We start from the raw sequence: 17,350 nt of genomic DNA, 5'->3' as shown, positions 1-17,350 counted from the left end.
GACAGTGTGATTGAGGACCTTGAGCAGCAGCACCAGCAGCGCGGCGCTGGCCAGCAGGGGGAGCAGGCAGCTGATGAACCAGCTGAACCACAGGACGCTGTTGTTGAGTCCCATGATCCTCATGGTCTCCTTCAGACGAGCCTCCTTCTCATACACCACCGACTTCAGGATGATGGCCACAGAGTACATCCAGGCCAGAGTCATGAAGAGAGGCATGGAGCGGCTCATCACACGCAGGAAGCTGGGGACGCACGGGGACAGACAGAGGACAGGCAGACAGACAGGGGACAGACAGACAGACAGGGGACAGACAGACAGACAGGGGACAGGCAGACAGACAGGGGACAGACAGAGGACAGGCAGACAGACAGGGACAGAGAGACAGACAGGGACAGACAGAGGACAGGCAGACAGACAGGGACAGAGAGACAGACAGGGACAGACAGAGGACAGGCAGGGACAGAGAGGGGACGTGGATAGGGTTAAGACAGATTACTGATATAGTTAGACAGGTTAGGACATGTTATGGACATTTTTAAAGACATGTAAAGGACATTTCTAAAGACATGTAAAGGACATTTCTAAAGACATGTAAAGGACATTTTTAAAGACATGTAAAGGACATTTCTAAAGACATGTAAAGGACAGTGGAGGGACGCTGTCTGTCTCACATGTCGTCCACGTAGCAGGGGTAGGGCATCTGCTGGATGTAGACCCCCGTCTTCTCCTTGGTCCCCGTCACGGCTCTGATGATGCCTTGCTCGATCACGTCCTGCAGGTAGGAGAAGCCCCCCCACACGTACCGCATGTCCTCAAAGGGGTCCGCCCGGGGACCGGGGTCCCAGTACCTGCAGGGAACAGGGACAACGTGTCCTTCAGGGGACAGAGAACCTCTTCTAGCTAACGCACTCTACTGTTTACAGTCGGTATGCTAAGCTAAACTAGCTAGACTTTAACCGTCTCACTGTGTGTGTGTGTGTGTGTGTGTGTGTGTGTGTGTGTCCTCACGCGTCCTTGATCTTGTTGGTCCTCTCTACGTTGTCTATGTCCATGCGGATCTTGTAGTGGAGGTTGTGTGGCAGCTCCGTGGCGTTGGGTTCAACATCTGGGAACACGATCCCGGCCCAGAACCGCCGGTCCTCCAACAGCACCATAGACAGGTTCACCAGCTTCTCCTCACTGGACACCGGCTCCAGTTTATCCAGGTTCACACACTGACACACACACACACACACACACACGTTTAATCAACTCTAATGACCAGAACACACATCTAAAATAAAAATATCAGCTCACATCACTGACAGCCCTAGCGGCGGCTAGCGGCGGCTAGCGGTGGTGGCTAGCGGCTAGCAGCGGCTAGCGGCTAGCAGCGGCGGCGTGCGTCCTCACTGACCTCCATGAATCGGGAGATGCTCATGATGGCCTGGTCCGTCTCGTTGAACACCTCCCTCCAGGTGACGGCGGCGCCCGGCGAGCGAGGCCCCGCCTTCTTGGACAGGAAGTTGGAAATGTCGGCGACGGTCCAGCCGGTGCTGGCGAGCTGAGCGTGGAAGAACCCGGCGGTGACGTTGTTCCTCAGCAGCGTCTGGACACAGAGCTCACAGTTACTACCGCCTCAAACGTTACCTGAGGGGGACGGACAGGTGACAGGTGGGCTGGGGGGCGGAGCCTACTGACCCGGATCAGGTCCACCTGCTCGCTGTTCTCCATGAAGCTCCAAACTTTAGGTCTCATCTCCTCCCACATCCCGCCCAGGTCCCTGAACACACCGAGCTCCTGGAAGGTCCGGTTCACCTGAACGCACCACAGACAGACACACAGGTCAGGCAGACAGGTGAGACAGAGAGACAGACAGGTGAGACAGAGAGACAGAATGACAGAGAGACAGACAGGAAGTGATGTCATACCTCGTGTATGACCCTCTGGGTAGCAGGTGTGTGGGGGGTGTAGAGGATCTTGCCCAGGAGGAGGGGCTTCAGGGCCTGCCAGATCATCCTGGACATCGGGTTGGAGTCCATGTTCCTCACCAGACTGTTACAGAACGGAGCTGACAGGGGGACACAGTCAGTCCTGAGACCGCCCAGTATGGACCAGTATAAACCAGTACAGAACCAGTATCAACCAGTATGGACCAGTATAAACCAGTACAGAACCAGTATCAACCAGTATGGACCAGTATAAACCAGTACAGAACCAGTATCAACCAGTATCAACCAGTATGGACCAGTATAAACCAGTACAGAACCAGTATCAACCAGTATGGACCAGTATAAACCAGTACAGAACCAGTATCAACCAGTATGGACCAGTATAAACCAGTACAGAACCAGTATCAACCAGTATGGACCAGTATAAACCAGTACAGAACCAGTATCAACCAGTATCAACCAGTATGGACCAGTATAAACCAGTACAGAACCAGTATCAACCAGTATGGACCAGTATGAACCAGTACAGAACCAGTATCAACCAGTATCAACCAGTATGGACTAGTATAAACCAGTACAGAACCAGTATCAACCAGTATGGACCAGTATGAACCAGTACAACACCAGTCTAACACCAGTCTAACCAGTGTTCCAAGTGTTCCCAGTCTAACCAGCGTTCCCAGTCCAACCAGTGTTTCCAGTCTAACCAGTGCTCCCAGTGTTCCCAGTCTAACCAGTGCTCCCAGTCTAACCAGTGTTCCCAGTGCTCCAAGTCTAACCAGAGTTCCCAGTGCTCCCAGTGTTCCCAGTCTAACTAGTGTTCCCAGTGTTCCCAGTCTAACTAGTGTTCCCAGTGTTCCCAGTGTTCCCAGTGTTCCCAGTCTAACTAGTGTTCCCAGTGTTCCCAGTGTTCCCAGTGTTCCCAGTGCTCCCAGTCTAACTAGTGTTCCCAGTGCTCCCAGTAGTGGACTCACTGGAGGAGTTGTCGTAGAGCGCGGCCGGCTCGTCCTCGCTGCTGTTGTGGTTGCCGAACAGAGCCTTGTAGTTGCTGTCTTCGTACCAGTTGAGGGACTTGATCTGCAGGCCGCCGCCCTCCGGGTGACCGCACACGATCCTGGAGACGGCCTGGTACATGGCGCTGGGCGACGAGGTGGCGTTCTCCGTCAGGAACACGATCTCGTTCCTCAGGTCCACCCAGCTCTTCATACCGGCCAGCTGACGGAGACACGATGGGGTACACGAGTCTTTACTGACACGCCCACTTTATGTTCATAACCAACGAGTCTTTACTGACACGCCCACTTCATGTTCATAACCTACGAGTCTTTACTGACACGCCCACTTTATGTTGATAACCTACGAGTCTTTACTGACATGTCCACTTTATGTTTATAACCTACGAGTCTTTACTGACACGCCCACTTTATGTTCATAACCAACGAGTCTTTACTGACACGCCCACTTTATGTTCATAACCAACGAGTCTTTACTGACACGCCCACTTTATGTTCATAACCTACGAGTCTTTACTGACACGCCCACTTTATGTTCATAACCAACGAGTCTTTACTGACACGCCCACTTCATGTTCATAACCTACGAGTCTTTACTGACACGCCCACTTCATGTTCATAACCTACGAGTCTTTACTGACACGCCCACTTTATGTTCATAACCAACGAGTCTTTACTGACATGTCCACTTTATGTTGATAACCTACGAGTCTTTACTGACACGCCCACTTTATGTTCATAACCTACGAGTCTTTACTGACACGCCCACTTTATGTTCATAACCTATGAGTCTTTACTGACACGCCCACTTTATGTTCATAACCAACGAGTCTTTACTGACACGCCCACTTCATGTTCATAACCTACGAGTCTTTACTGACACGCCCACTTCATGTTCATAACCTACGAGTCTTTACTGACACGCCCACTTTATGTTGATAACCTACGAGTCTTTACTGACATGTCCACTTTATGTTCATAACCTACGAGTCTTTACTGACACGCCCACTTTATGTTCATAACCAACGAGTCTTTACTGACACGCCCACTTTATGTTCATAACCAACGAGTCTTTACTGACACGCCCACTTTATGTTCATAACCTACGAGTCTTTACTGACACGCCCACTTTATGTTCATAACCAACGAGTCTTTACTGACACGCCCACTTCATGTTCATAACCTACGAGTCTTTACTGACACGCCCACTTCATGTTCATAACCTACGAGTCTTTACTGACACGCCCACTTTATGTTCATAACCAACGAGTCTTTACTGACATGTCCACTTTATGTTGATAACCTACGAGTCTTTACTGACACGCCCACTTTATGTTCATAACCTACGAGTCTTTACTGACACGCCCACTTTATGTTCATAACCTACGAGTCTTTACTGACACGCCCACTTTGTTCATAACCAACGAGTCTTTACTGACACGCCCACTTCATGTTCATAACCTACGAGTCTTTACTGACATGCCCACTTTATGTTCATAACCAACGAGTCTTTACTGACACGCCCACTTCATGTTCATAACCTACGAGTCTTTACTGACACGCCCACTTTATGTTGATAACCTACGAGTCTTTACTGACACGCCCACTTTATGTTCATAACCAACGAGTCTTTACTGACACGCCCACTTCATGTTCATAACCTACGAGTCTTTACTGACACGCCCACTTTATGTTGATAACCTACGAGTCTTTACTGACATGCCCACTTTATGTTCATAACCTACGAGTCTTTACTGACACGCCCACTTTATGTTCATAACCAACGAGTCTTTACTGACACGCCCACTTTATGTTCATAACCTACGAGTCTTTACTGACACGCCCACTTTATGTTCATAACCAACGAGTCTTTACTGACACGCCCACTTCATGTTCATAACCTACGAGTCTTTACTGACACGCCCACTTTATGTTGATAACCTACGAGTCTTTACTGACATGCCCACTTTATGTTCATAACCTACGAGTCTTTACTGACATGTCCACTTTATGTTCATAACCAACGAGTATTTACTGACACGCCCACTTTATGTTCATAACCTACGAGTCTTTACTGACATGCCCACTTTATGCTGATTTTTTTGTCTTATTTTGGTAATTTTACATGTTTTTCGGGTCTTTTTGCATCTTTTTGGGTTTATGCTGATAACCCACGAGTCTTTCCTGACATGTCCACTTTATTTCTAAGGTCTTGGTGTATTGATGTGATGTTCTGAGGGAGTTTTGACTGTTTAATAATAATAATAATAATAATAATAATAATAATAATAATTCTCCAGTTAAGAATCAAATGTGTGTGATAAACTCTGAGCACCTTAACAGGTTTGACAGGTTTCATTAATTGATTAATTGATTAGTTAAGTCATTTTTATTACAGACTTCTTTTAATGATCTGATCTGATTCAGTTTTAAATGTAAATTGCTCATTTGAACTTTAAAGAACATATAAACTCTGTCCTGGTTATGAATCAGCTGACCGGCTCTCAATACCGCTGACGCCGACTTCCTGTTTATATCTGATGATTCAGCAGCTTCAACACGTTTATTTCTACTGACGACGTTTTCAAACTAAAACATCACAGGAGCTTAAAAAACATGTTAGTGGATCAATAAGTTAACTTTGTGTTATTTGTGATGAAAGAAAAGGATTCTGGGACGTACGAGTTTACAACAGGCACTGAGGCACCTGAACACCACACCGCTCTTTCACAATAAAAGTTGGAGAACACATTTCTGATTGTTTGTTCCATTAAATTAGCGTCTTTTTTGGTAATTTCACATGTTTTTTGGGGTCATTTTGTGACTTTTTTGGTCTTTTTCAAATATTATTTGTATTGATTAATATTTTTGTCTTATTTTTGGCCGTATCTTAATATTTTCAGTGATTTTGACCTGAAACAGTTAATAAAGTTTGATTTTTTGTTTCTGTGGTTTCCAGCCGACCGACGGTTCCTCACAGCGTTCAGCTGCAGCTTCCTGCCGAGTCAGAGGTTACTGCAGGACGACTCGGCAGAACTGGAACCGTCACAGACCTGAGGGGAAGGGTCAGGAAAACTTAAAGGGACAGGACGCCTTAAAGGGACAGGACGCTGTTAAAGGGTCAGGACGCCTTAAAGGGACAGGACGCCTTAAAGGGACAGGACGCCTTAAAGGGACAGGACGCTGTTAAAGGGACAGGACGCTGTTAAAGGGTCAGGACGCCTTAAAGGGACAGGACGCTGTTAAAGGGTCAGGACGCTGTTAAAGGGTCAGGACGCTGTTAAAGGGACAGGACGCTGTTAAAGGGACAGGACGCCTTAAAGGGTCAGGACGCTGTTAAAGGGACAGGACGCCTTAAAAAGGGTCAGGACGCTGTTAAAGGGACAGGACGCTGTTAAAGGGACAGGACGCCTTAAAAAGGGTCAGGACGCCGTTAAAGGGACAGGACGCTGTTAAAAGGACAGGACGCCTTAAAAAGGGTCAGGACGCTGTTAAAGGGACAGGACGCCTTAAAAAGGGTCAGGACGCTGTTAAAGGGACAGGACGCTGTTAAAGGGTCAGGACGCTGTTAAAAGGACAGGACGCCTTAAAAAGGGTCAGGACGCTGTTAAAGGGACAGGACGCCTTAAAAAGGGTCAGGACGCTGTTAAAGGGACAGGACGCTGTTAAAGGGTCAGGACGCTGTTAAAGGGACAGGACGCTGTTAAAGGGACAGGACGCCTTAAAGGGTCAGGACGCTGTTAAAGGGACAGGACGCCTTAAAAAGGGTCAGGACGCTGTTAAAGGGACAGGACGCTGTTAAAGGGACAGGACGCCTTAAAAAGGGTCAGGACGCCGTTAAAGGGACAGGACGCTGTTAAAAGGACAGGACGCCTTAAAAAGGGTCAGGACGCTGTTAAAGGGACAGGACGCCTTAAAAAGGGTCAGGACGCTGTTAAAGGGACAGGACGCTGTTAAAGGGACAGGACGCTGTTAAAGGGACAGGACGCTGTTAAAGGGTCAGGACGCTGTTAAAGGGACAGGACGCTGTTAAAGGGTCAGGACGCTGTTAAAGGGACAGGACGCTGTTAAAGGGTCAGGACGCTGTTAAAGGGACAGGACGCTGTTAAAGGGACAGGACGCTGTTAAAGGGTCAGGACGCTGTTAAAGGGACAGGACGCTGTTAAAGGGACAGGACGCTGTTAAAGGGTCAGGACGCTGTTAAAGGGACAGGACGCTGTTAAAGGGTCAGGACGCTGTTAAAGGGACAGGACGCTGTTAAAGGGTCAGGACGCCTTAAAAAGGGTCAGGACGCTGTTAAAGGGACAGGACGCCTTAAAAAGCGTCAGGACGCTGTTAAAGGGACAGGACGCCTTAAAAAGGGTCAGGACGCTCTTAAAGGGACAGGACGCCTTAAAAAGGGTCAGGACGCTGTTAAAGGGACAGGACGCTGTTAAAGGGTCAGGACGCTGTTAAAGGGACAGGACGCTGTTAAAGGGTCAGGACGCCTTAAAAAGGGTCAGGACGCTGTTAAAGGGACAGGACGCCTTAAAAAGCGTCAGGACGCTGTTAAAGGGACAGGACGCCTTAAAAAGGGTCAGGACGCTCTTAAAGGGACAGGACGCTGTTAAAGGGACAGGACGCCTTAAAAAGGGTCAGGACGCTGTTAAAGGGACAGGACGCCTTAAAAAGGGTTAGGACTCTGTTAAAGGGACAGGACACTGTTAAAGGGACAGGACGCTGTTAAAGGGACAGGACGCCTTAAAAAGGGTCAGGACGCTGTTAAAGGGACAGGACGCCTTAAAAAGCGTCAGGACGCTGTTAAAGGGACAGGACGCCTTAAAAAGGGTCAGGACGCTGTTAAAGGGACAGGACGCTGTTAAAGGGTCAGGACGCTGTTAAAGGGACAGGACGCTGTTAAAGGGTCAGGACGCCTTAAAAAGGGTCAGGACGCTGTTAAAGGGACAGGACGCCTTAAAAAGCGTCAGGACGCTGTTAAAGGGACAGGACGCCTTAAAAAGGGTCAGGACGCTGTTAAAGGGACAGGACGCCTTAAAAAGGGTCAGGACGCTCTTAAAGGGACAGGACGCTGTTAAAGGGACAGGACGCCTTAAAAAGGGTCAGGACGCTGTTAAAGGGACAGGACGCCTTAAAAAGGGTTAGGACTCTGTTAAAGGGACAGGACACTGTTAAAGGGTCAGGACGCTGTTAAAGGGACAGGACGCTGTTAAAGGGACAGGACGCCTTAAAAAGGGTCAGGACGCTGTTAAAGGGACAGGACGCCTTAAAAAGGGTCAGGATGCTCTTAAAGGGACAGGACGCCTTAAAAAGGGTCAGGACGCTGTTAAAGGGACAGGACGCCTTAAAAAGGGTCAGGATGCTCTTAAAGGGACAGGACGCCTTAAAAAGGGTCAGGACGCTGTTAAAGGGACAGGACGCTGTTAAAGGGACAGGATGCCTTAAAAAGGGTCAGGACGCTGTTAAAGGGACAGGACGCCTTAAAAAGGGTCAGGATGCTCTTAAAGGGACAGGACGCCTTAAAAAGGGTCAGGACGCTGTTAAAGGGACAGGACGCTGTTAAAGGGACAGGACGCTGTTAAAGGGACAGGACGCCTTAAAAAGGGTCAGGACGCTCTTAAAGGGACAGGACGCCTTAAAAAGGGTCAGGACGCTGTTAAAGGGACAGGACCCTTTAAAAGGGATGGGACGCTTTAAAACGGACAGGACGCTTTAAAAGGGTCAGGACGCTGTTAAAGGGACAGGACGCCGTTAAAGGGACAGGACGCTTTAAAACGGACGGGACGCTTTTAAACGGACAGGACGCTTTTAAAGGGACAGGACGCTTTAAAAGGGACGCTGGGGGTCAGACGGTTAAATGATCTGTTGGACGGTTAAATCTGTGTGTGTGTGTGTGTGACTGTGTGTGTGTGTTTACTCTCTGATAGACTGACTAATCAATCAACCAATCAATTGAGCAGAACCTGAAACAACTCAACGTTAACAAACAACAAAAACTAAAGAAACTATTTAAACTATTTAGAAAAAATGTTAAATGTCAATTTTATTAGATCCTGTTAATTAAAACTAATAACACACACACACACACACACACACACACACACACACACGCATCCTGTTCCTGACTCAGCATCAACCGAACAAAACACACCAGTCACATGTTTTCAATTTAGTGTGTGTGTGTTAACCTCCTCGGGGTGAACAAAACAAACTGGGTCATTCTGACTGAACTTTACTCTGATTTCTCCACTGTAACACACACACACACACACACACACACACGATCGTCTCGCTGACGGCGAGGAGACGTTTGTTTACGAGACACGAAAACTGAAACTGGAACTTTTTGGATGAAGGAGATGAAGTGTTTTATAAAGAGAGCCGGGCTCTGTTCATTCCTATGAAGAATCTACAGCATCACTACAGAGACAGACAGACAGACAGACAGACAGACAGACAGACAGACAGACAGACAGAGAGACAGACAGACAGAGAGACAGACAGACAGACAGACAGACAGACAGACAGAGACGTTAGCGGGGACACAGAGTGTTTGTTGTCTGTTCAGGCGCTATGTGGGGACCTGCTGAGTTCAGCTGCAGCCGTCCGTCTCTTTCATGTGGACACAAAGACTCTGAGAGACTCTGAGACACGGAGACGTGCCAAGTTAAACCCTCTGAACCTGCTGAGAGACACGCTGTCCCCCGGGGACAATCTGTCTGTCCTCACAAGGTCAGAGGACCGGGACACCAGGACACTCTGGACCTGCAAACCTCCCATTTAATAGATCATATTATTTATGTTGTTATATATTTTATATTTATATTATGTATTAATTATTTTATATTATATATATATTATATTATTTATGTTATTACATATTTAATATTTTATATATTATATTATATATTTAATATTATACATATTATAATATATATTTAATATAGTACATATTATAGTATATATATTATATGACATATATTCTATACGTCTGAAACATGAGACAGGACGTCCGGTCCTGCAGGAGACTTTTCATGTGTGTCTGTTGATTTGTTTGTTTGTTTGTTTGTTTGTTCCTCACCTCGACGGCCAGAGACCCCAGACTGTCCAGCAGCTTGTTGGTTGCCTTGGCGACCAGTTTGACGGCTTCAGGGTCGGAGGTCACGTCCCCCTGAGACAGACATCATATTTATATGAATTATATCACATATAACATCAGTCTGAGGCTGAGAGAATAAAAGAATAAAGACTTTAATGTTTTCAGGAATCAGCTGATCTTTTTTCAGCCCTTTGAAGGATTTCAGTGCGTTGCCGTGGAGACGCAGCGTTCACACAGTCGTAGATTTGACTGAACAAAAGAAAAACGTCTCAGAAGAAAAGAAACGTCTCCGGGCTACGAAAACTGAGACTGTAGAGACAGAGACAGGCTGGGACACGCCTCCTCCCACACACACACACACACACACACACACACACACACACACACACACACACACTCTGACACACCTTCTCTGTGTCACCAGGTGAAAGTTTCTCTGAACTCAAAGTTTCCTATCAAACAGAAAAGAGGAAAGGTTTTCCTGGTTTTATTCTTGTTTTTAACTTCTTGAACGATCTGAAGTTTGTTTTCTTTAAAACTTCACCAGAAAATCCTGTAAAACTGTAAAAACAGACGTTATAGTCAGAGTTTGAACTTTCCAACGGTCCTTGAACGCCTCCTCAGTTGTAAAAAGTGACCGTTACTTGTGTTAAATGTTGATATTAGAGTCAGAATCTCTTTATTCTCCATGTGGCATTTAAAATAAAGACTGAAAATCTGCTTACACAGAGCTGAGGGGAGAGGACAGGAGAGGCTGTTTACACAGAGCAGAGAGGAGAGGACAGGAGAGGCTGTTTACACAGAGCAGAGAGGAGAGGACAGGAGAGGCTGTTTACACAGAGCTGAGAGGAGAGGACAGGAGAGGCTGTTTACACAGAGCAGAGAGGAGAGGACAGGAGAGGCTGTTTACACAGAGCAGAGAGGAGAGGACAGGAGAGGCTGTTTACACAGAGCTGAGGGGAGAGGACAGGAGAGGCTGTTTACACAGAGCTGAGAGGAGAGGACAGGAGAGGCTGTTTACACAGAGCAGAGGGGAGAGGACAGGAGAGGCTGTTTACACAGAGCTGAGAGGAGAGGACAGGAGAGGCTGTTTACACAGAGCTGAGAGGAGAGGACAGGAGAGGCTGTTTACACAGAGCTGAGAGGAGAGGACAGGAGAGGCTGTTTACACAGAGCTGAGAGGAGAGGACAGGACTCACCTGGATGGGTTTCAGGAAGTCCAGGTTGTTCAGGAAGTTCTCCTCGGCGAGGTTGAGCCAGAGGGGCGGGGCTTGGCAGATGACTTCCTGTATGAGGGCGGCGGTCTGAGGGTCCGAGATCGTCACAAAGTCGTCCAGATGGTGCTGTCCTCCGCTACGGGGACACATGTCCCTCAGGTGGACCCCGAAGCCTTTCAGCAGCACCTGGAACAGGACCAGAACATTCAGGGACCGGTTCTGGTTCTGTATTCTGGTGTTTGACTGCGTGCGGACTGAGCGCGTGCAGTAGCGAGCTCACCTTGTCCAGGTGGATGTCGGCGTCTTTGACCTGCTGGACGAGCTGCTGGGAGAAGGAGGCGTTCCTCATGAGGAAGGAGGTCAGGTCCTCTCCGTCCCGCAGGAAGTGCTTCAGCTTGAACCCTGAACACAAACAAGAGAAATAACACTAGAACGTTTCTGAAGACGGTTTCATCTGCAGCCTCCAGCACATTTATTGGTAGTGATGATGTCATCACTCTAGCCTCTCCATAAGGTCACATTGGGGGAGTTTTTGACGAATTATTTAAAAACTGGAGGAACGACTCTGGAGGAGTCGACAGAAAAACACAGAAGAATAAAATCTAGGAAGATTTTACATATGGAACCTGACTCCGCCTCCTGCCATCAGCGGGACAGGACGACCATATTAGGCATGTTGGGGGCGTGGCCGTATGTTAATGAGCAGCTTGGGGTCTCAGATTGTTTACATTCTTCTGCAGGTTGAAACACGAAGACAAAACAACGTTTCTGTCCCCCGACACCTTTCAGTCAAACTCATCTTCCTCTGCAGGTCCCCAGAGGGACAGACGGAGGTCTCAGAGGGACAGGAGGTCTCAGAGGGACAGACGGCGGGGGACAGACGGAGGTCTCAGAGGGACAGGAGGTCTCAGAGGGACAGATGGAGGTCTCAGAGGGACAGACGGAGGTCTCAGGGGGACAGACGGCGGGGGACAGACGGAGGTCTCAGGGGGACAGACGGAGGTCTCAGAGGGACAGACGGAGGTCTCAGGGGGACAGACGGAGGTCTCAGGGGGACAGACGGAGGTCTCAGGGGGACAGACGGAGGTCTCAGGGGGACAGACGGTGGGGGACAGACCTGCTGGAGACGGGTCAGAGGACTGATGTGATCGGGGGAATGAGCAGCGTTTCTCCAGCAGAGAAACACGTCAGCTTCAATCACTGAACACCAGTTATTACATCACAGTTATTACATCACAGCCCGCCAGCAGCCAATCAGCTGCCAGCATCCACAGATGGCTGTCAGCCAATCAGCTGCCAGCATCCACGGCCCTCACAGAGCAGGTCTCCGAGTCCACGGTCTCTGCAGGGACCTGGTCTCTGAGCTGCTGCAGGTTCAACACGGCGCCATGACATCACACATGACATCACACATGACATCACACATGACATCACACATGACATCACAGTGCAAACCTCCAGTTAAATGTGAAACATGAAACCGTCGTTTTAACAGTTTGTTCTGTAACGTTTCAGCGTCTCTGATCCGTCTGTTAACAGCTGAAGGAGGACCAGTCTCTGGCTGAGCTCAGACCTGCTGCTGGGTCTGGACTCTGAGGACTCGGTGACCCGGTTCAGCAGGACTCGGTGACCCGGTTCAGCAGGACTCAGTGACCCGGTTCAGCAGGATTCGGTGACCCGGTTCAGCAGGACTCAGTGACCCGGTTCAGCAGGACTCAGTGACCCGGTTCAGCAGGACTGGGTGACCCGGTCCAGCAGGACTGGGTCCTGTGGGGACAGACATCTGGACCAACAGCCTCCTGCTGCTGGAGCTCCTCAGCTGAACTCTGACCAGGTGAGATCACCTGAGACGTCCTGAGCAGGTAAACCTGCTGCAGCTCGCCCCCCGCCCCCGCGGCCCGGCCCCCCCGCGCCTCCTCCCCCCGCGCCTCCTCCCCCCGCGCCTCCTCCCCCCGCGCCTCCTTCTCACGCTCTGAACGCCTCCTGGTTTGATCCGCAGCGATTAAAGAGGAGCGGCAGGTCCCAGCAGGTAGACGGCTCCCCACGCAGAGAAAAGGACAAATTAACTCACAAAGGAGAAAATTCTTTTTGTTTAATGAGCCTGAAGAATCCACATCCTGAAGGGGGGCCACTCCAGACCTGCTGCACTACAGCCTCACTATCAGAGAGTCCAGGACCTGATCCAGGTCACCTCTCAGAGAGTCCAGGACCTGATCCAGGTCACCTCTCAGAGAGACCAGGACCTGATCCAGGTCACTTCTCACAGAGTCCAGGACCTGATCCAGGTCACCTCTCAGAGAGACCAGGACCTGATCCAGGTCACCTCTCAGAGAGTCCAGGACCTGATCCAGGTCACCTCTCAGAGAGTCCAGGACCTGATCCAGGTCACTTCTCACAGAGTCCAGGACCTGATCCAGGTCACCTCTCAGAGAGACCAGGACCTGATCCAGTTCACCTCTCAGAGAGACCAGGACCTGATCCAGGTCACCTCTCAGAGAGTCCAGGACCTGATCCAGGTCACTTCTCACAGAGTCCAGGACCTGATCCAGTTCACCTCTCAGAGAGAACTGGATCAGTACTGATCCTCTGCTGGGATTCCCTGAACTGATTTCAGGGGTCGGAGGTCACGAAGCCTTTTATTTTAATAATAATAAATCTAATGTGTTAAATATATTAATGATGAATCTACCAGCTGACAACATATGATGAACATGTTACACATAAACTAACTAAAGAACCAAAACTAGAAGAGAAGTGATTGTGTGGTTCCAAAACTAACTAAAACTAACTAATTATAGTGAAAATGTCCTTCGTTTTCATCTTTGTCAACTTTTGACTTTGACTTTTTGTCAACTAAACAAAAACTAATAAAAACTAAACAAAAACTAATAAAAACTAAACTAAAACTAATAAAAACTAAAAAAAACAGGGAAGTGGAAGAATAAATGTGGATGAATCCGTGTTGAGAGAATGTTTAGAGCTGAAGAAGACTCAGTAACGTTGTTGTTGTTTAGAGCTGAAGAAGACTCAGTAACGTTGTTGTTGTTTAGAGCTGAGGAAGACTCAGTAACGTTGTTGTTGTTTAGAGCTGAAGAAGACTCAGTAACGTTGTTGTTGTTTAGAGCTGAAGAAGACTCAGTAACGTTGTTGTTGTTTAGAGCTGAAGAAGACTCAGTAACGTTGTTGTTGTTTAGAGCTGAAGAAGACTCAGTAACGTTGTTGTTGTTAGGTCCTTTAGTCTTAGTCCTAACCCTAGTCCTAACCCTGGTCCTAACCCTGGTCCTAACCCTGGTCCTAGTCCTAGTCCTAGTCCTAACCCTGGTCCTAACCCTGGTCCTAGTCCTAGTCCTAGTCCTAACCCTGGTCCTAACCCTGGTCCTAACCCTGGTCCTAGTCCTAGTCCTAACCCTGGTTCTAGTCTTAGTCCTGGTCCTAGTCCTAACCCTGGTCCTAACCCTGGTCCTGGTCCTAGTCTTAGTCCTAACCCTGGTCCTGGTTTTAGTCCTGGTCCTAGTCCTAACCCTGGTCCTGGTCCTAGTCTTAGTCCTGGTCCTAGTCCTAACCCTGGTCCTAACCCTGGTCCTAACCCTGGTCCTGGTACTAGTCCTGGTGCCAGTCCCAGTCCCGGTCCCAGTACCTGAGCGGCTGTCCTGGAGGCCCTGCAGGGCGTGGGCCAGCTCCTTGAAGCCGTCCAGGTTCTTGTCGTTCTGACTGTAGAGGAGAATCTTCTTGGCGTCTGAAAACAGTCGAGAGATTCTGAAAAAACAACAATTATCAATTAGATTTAATCTACAGACAGAACAGAATAATTATATTCATAAACGTTATATAATCTGCAGAACATATATTATATTTATAAACGTTATATAATCTGCAGAACATATATTGTATTTATAAACGTTATATAATCTGCAGAACATGTATTATATTTATAAACGTTATATAATCTGCAGAACATGTATTATATTTATAAACGTTATATAATCTACAGAACATATATTATATTATAAACGTTATATAATCTGCAGAACATATATTATATTTATAAACGTTATATAATCTGCAGAACATATATTATATTTATGAACGTTATATAATCTGCAGAACATATATTATATTTATAAACGTTATATAATCTGCAGAACATGTATTATATTTATAAACGTTATATAATCTACAGAACATATATTATATTATAAACGTTATATAATCTGCAGAACATATATTATATTATAAACGTTATATAATCTGCAGAACATATATTATATTTATGAACGTTATATAATCTGCAGAACATATATTATATTTATAAACGTTATATAATCTGCAGAACATGTATTATATTTATAAACGTTATATAATCTACAGAACATATATTATATTATAAACGTTATATAATCTACAGAACATATATTATATTATAAACGTTATATAATCTGCAGAACATATATTATATTTATGAACGTTATATAATCTGCAGAACATATATAATATTTATAAACATAATCTGCAGAACATATATTATATTTATAAACGTTATATAATCTACAGAACATATATTATATTATAAACGTTATATAATCTGCAGAACATATATTATATTTATAAACGTTATATAATCTGCAGAACATATATAATATTTATGAACGTTATATAATCTGCAGAACATATATTATATTTATGAACGTTATATAATCTGCAGAACATATATAATATTTATAAACATAATCTGCAGAACATATATTATATTTATAAACGTTATATAATCTGCAGAACATATATTATATTATAAACGTTATATAATCTGCAGAACATATATTATATTTATAAACGTTATATAATCTGCAGAACATATATTATATTATAAACGTTATATAATCTGCAGAACATATATTATATTTATAAACGTTATATAATCTACAGAACATATATTATATTATAAACGTTATATAATCTGCAGAACATATATTATATTTATAAATGTTATATAATCTGCAGAACATTTATTATATTTATAAACGTTATATAATCTACAGAACATATATTATATTAAAAACGTTATATGATCTGCAGAACATATATTATATTTATAAACGTTATATAATCTGCAGAACATATATTATATTTATAAACGTTATATAATCTGCAGAACATATATTATATTTATAAACGTTATATAATCTACAGAACATATATTATATTATAAACGTTATATAATCTGCAGAACATAAATTATATTATAAACGTTATATAATCTGCAGAACATATATTATATTTATAAACGTTATATAATCTACAGAACATATATTATATTATAAACGTTATATAATCTGCAGAACATATATTATATTATAAACGTTATATAATCTGCAGAACATATATTATATTATAAACGTTATATAATCTGCAGAACATATATTATATTATAAACGTTATATAATCTGCAGAACATATATTATATTATAAACGTTATATAATCTGCAGAACATATATTATATTATAAACGTTATATAATCTACAGAACATATATTATATTTATAAACGTTATATAATCTGCAGAACACATATTATATTATAAACGTTATATAATCTGCAGAGTCAGCAGGACTGGACTACAGTGGGTAAAGTGTGAGAGATTTTCAGAATAAAAGCCTGACATGGAGTCGTTGAAGTTGCCGACGACCCCCGGGGACTCGCCAGGCGTCGGGCTGCGGAAACACGGGTTGTTGGCGTTACACAGGATGCCCTGTAACCACGGCAACGTGCCCGCCGACGGCATCGCCTTGTTGGGGAAGTGACCTGCGCACACACACACACACACACACACACACACAATAAGTTAACATTATGATAACATTTTAAACTAGAACATTTCCTCTGGGGAAATTGTGAATGGGCCACGGGGGCTACTGCCGGTGTGTCTACACTATGATGAGATTGTGTGTGTGTGTGTGTGTGTGTGTGTGTGTGTGTGTGTGAAACGTGTATCTGGAGGAGTGTGCGCAAGTGCGCGCATTTGTGTGTGTGTATGTGTGTGTGTTTGAAGCATGTGTATGCATGTGTGAGGAGTGTGAGCGCTTACGTGCATGTGTG

At 45.6% G+C, this 17,350-nt stretch overlaps 1 protein-coding gene across 3 annotated transcripts in view; it reads right to left on the bottom strand.

The window, feature by feature from the left end:
* LOC131981467 (phospholipid-transporting ATPase ABCA1-like) overlaps positions 1-17,350 on the bottom strand; it is a 51,640-nt gene that overhangs the window by 21,009 nt on the left and 13,281 nt on the right. For all 3 annotated transcript variants that reach the window (XM_059345742.1, XM_059345740.1, XM_059345743.1), the window contains exons 4-15: positions 16,915-17,056; positions 14,895-15,013; positions 11,538-11,659; positions 11,240-11,443; positions 10,023-10,112; positions 2,906-3,146; positions 1,911-2,050; positions 1,681-1,797; positions 1,397-1,588; positions 1,009-1,214; positions 672-848; positions 19-241 (exon numbers count right to left, since the gene is read on the bottom strand). In XM_059345742.1, the coding sequence (XP_059201725.1) occupies positions 19-241; positions 672-848; positions 1,009-1,214; positions 1,397-1,588; positions 1,681-1,797; positions 1,911-2,050; positions 2,906-3,146; positions 10,023-10,112; positions 11,240-11,443; positions 11,538-11,659; positions 14,895-15,013; positions 16,915-17,056 (1,973 nt within the window). The remainder of the gene's footprint in view (positions 1-18; positions 242-671; positions 849-1,008; positions 1,215-1,396; positions 1,589-1,680; positions 1,798-1,910; positions 2,051-2,905; positions 3,147-10,022; positions 10,113-11,239; positions 11,444-11,537; positions 11,660-14,894; positions 15,014-16,914; positions 17,057-17,350) is intronic.

This window comes from Centropristis striata, chromosome 12, assembly GCF_030273125.1.
Source record: "Centropristis striata isolate RG_2023a ecotype Rhode Island chromosome 12, C.striata_1.0, whole genome shotgun sequence".
NCBI lineage: Eukaryota > Metazoa > Chordata > Actinopteri > Perciformes > Serranidae > Centropristis > Centropristis striata.
This window is presented reverse-complemented; position numbering and strand designations above follow the sequence as displayed.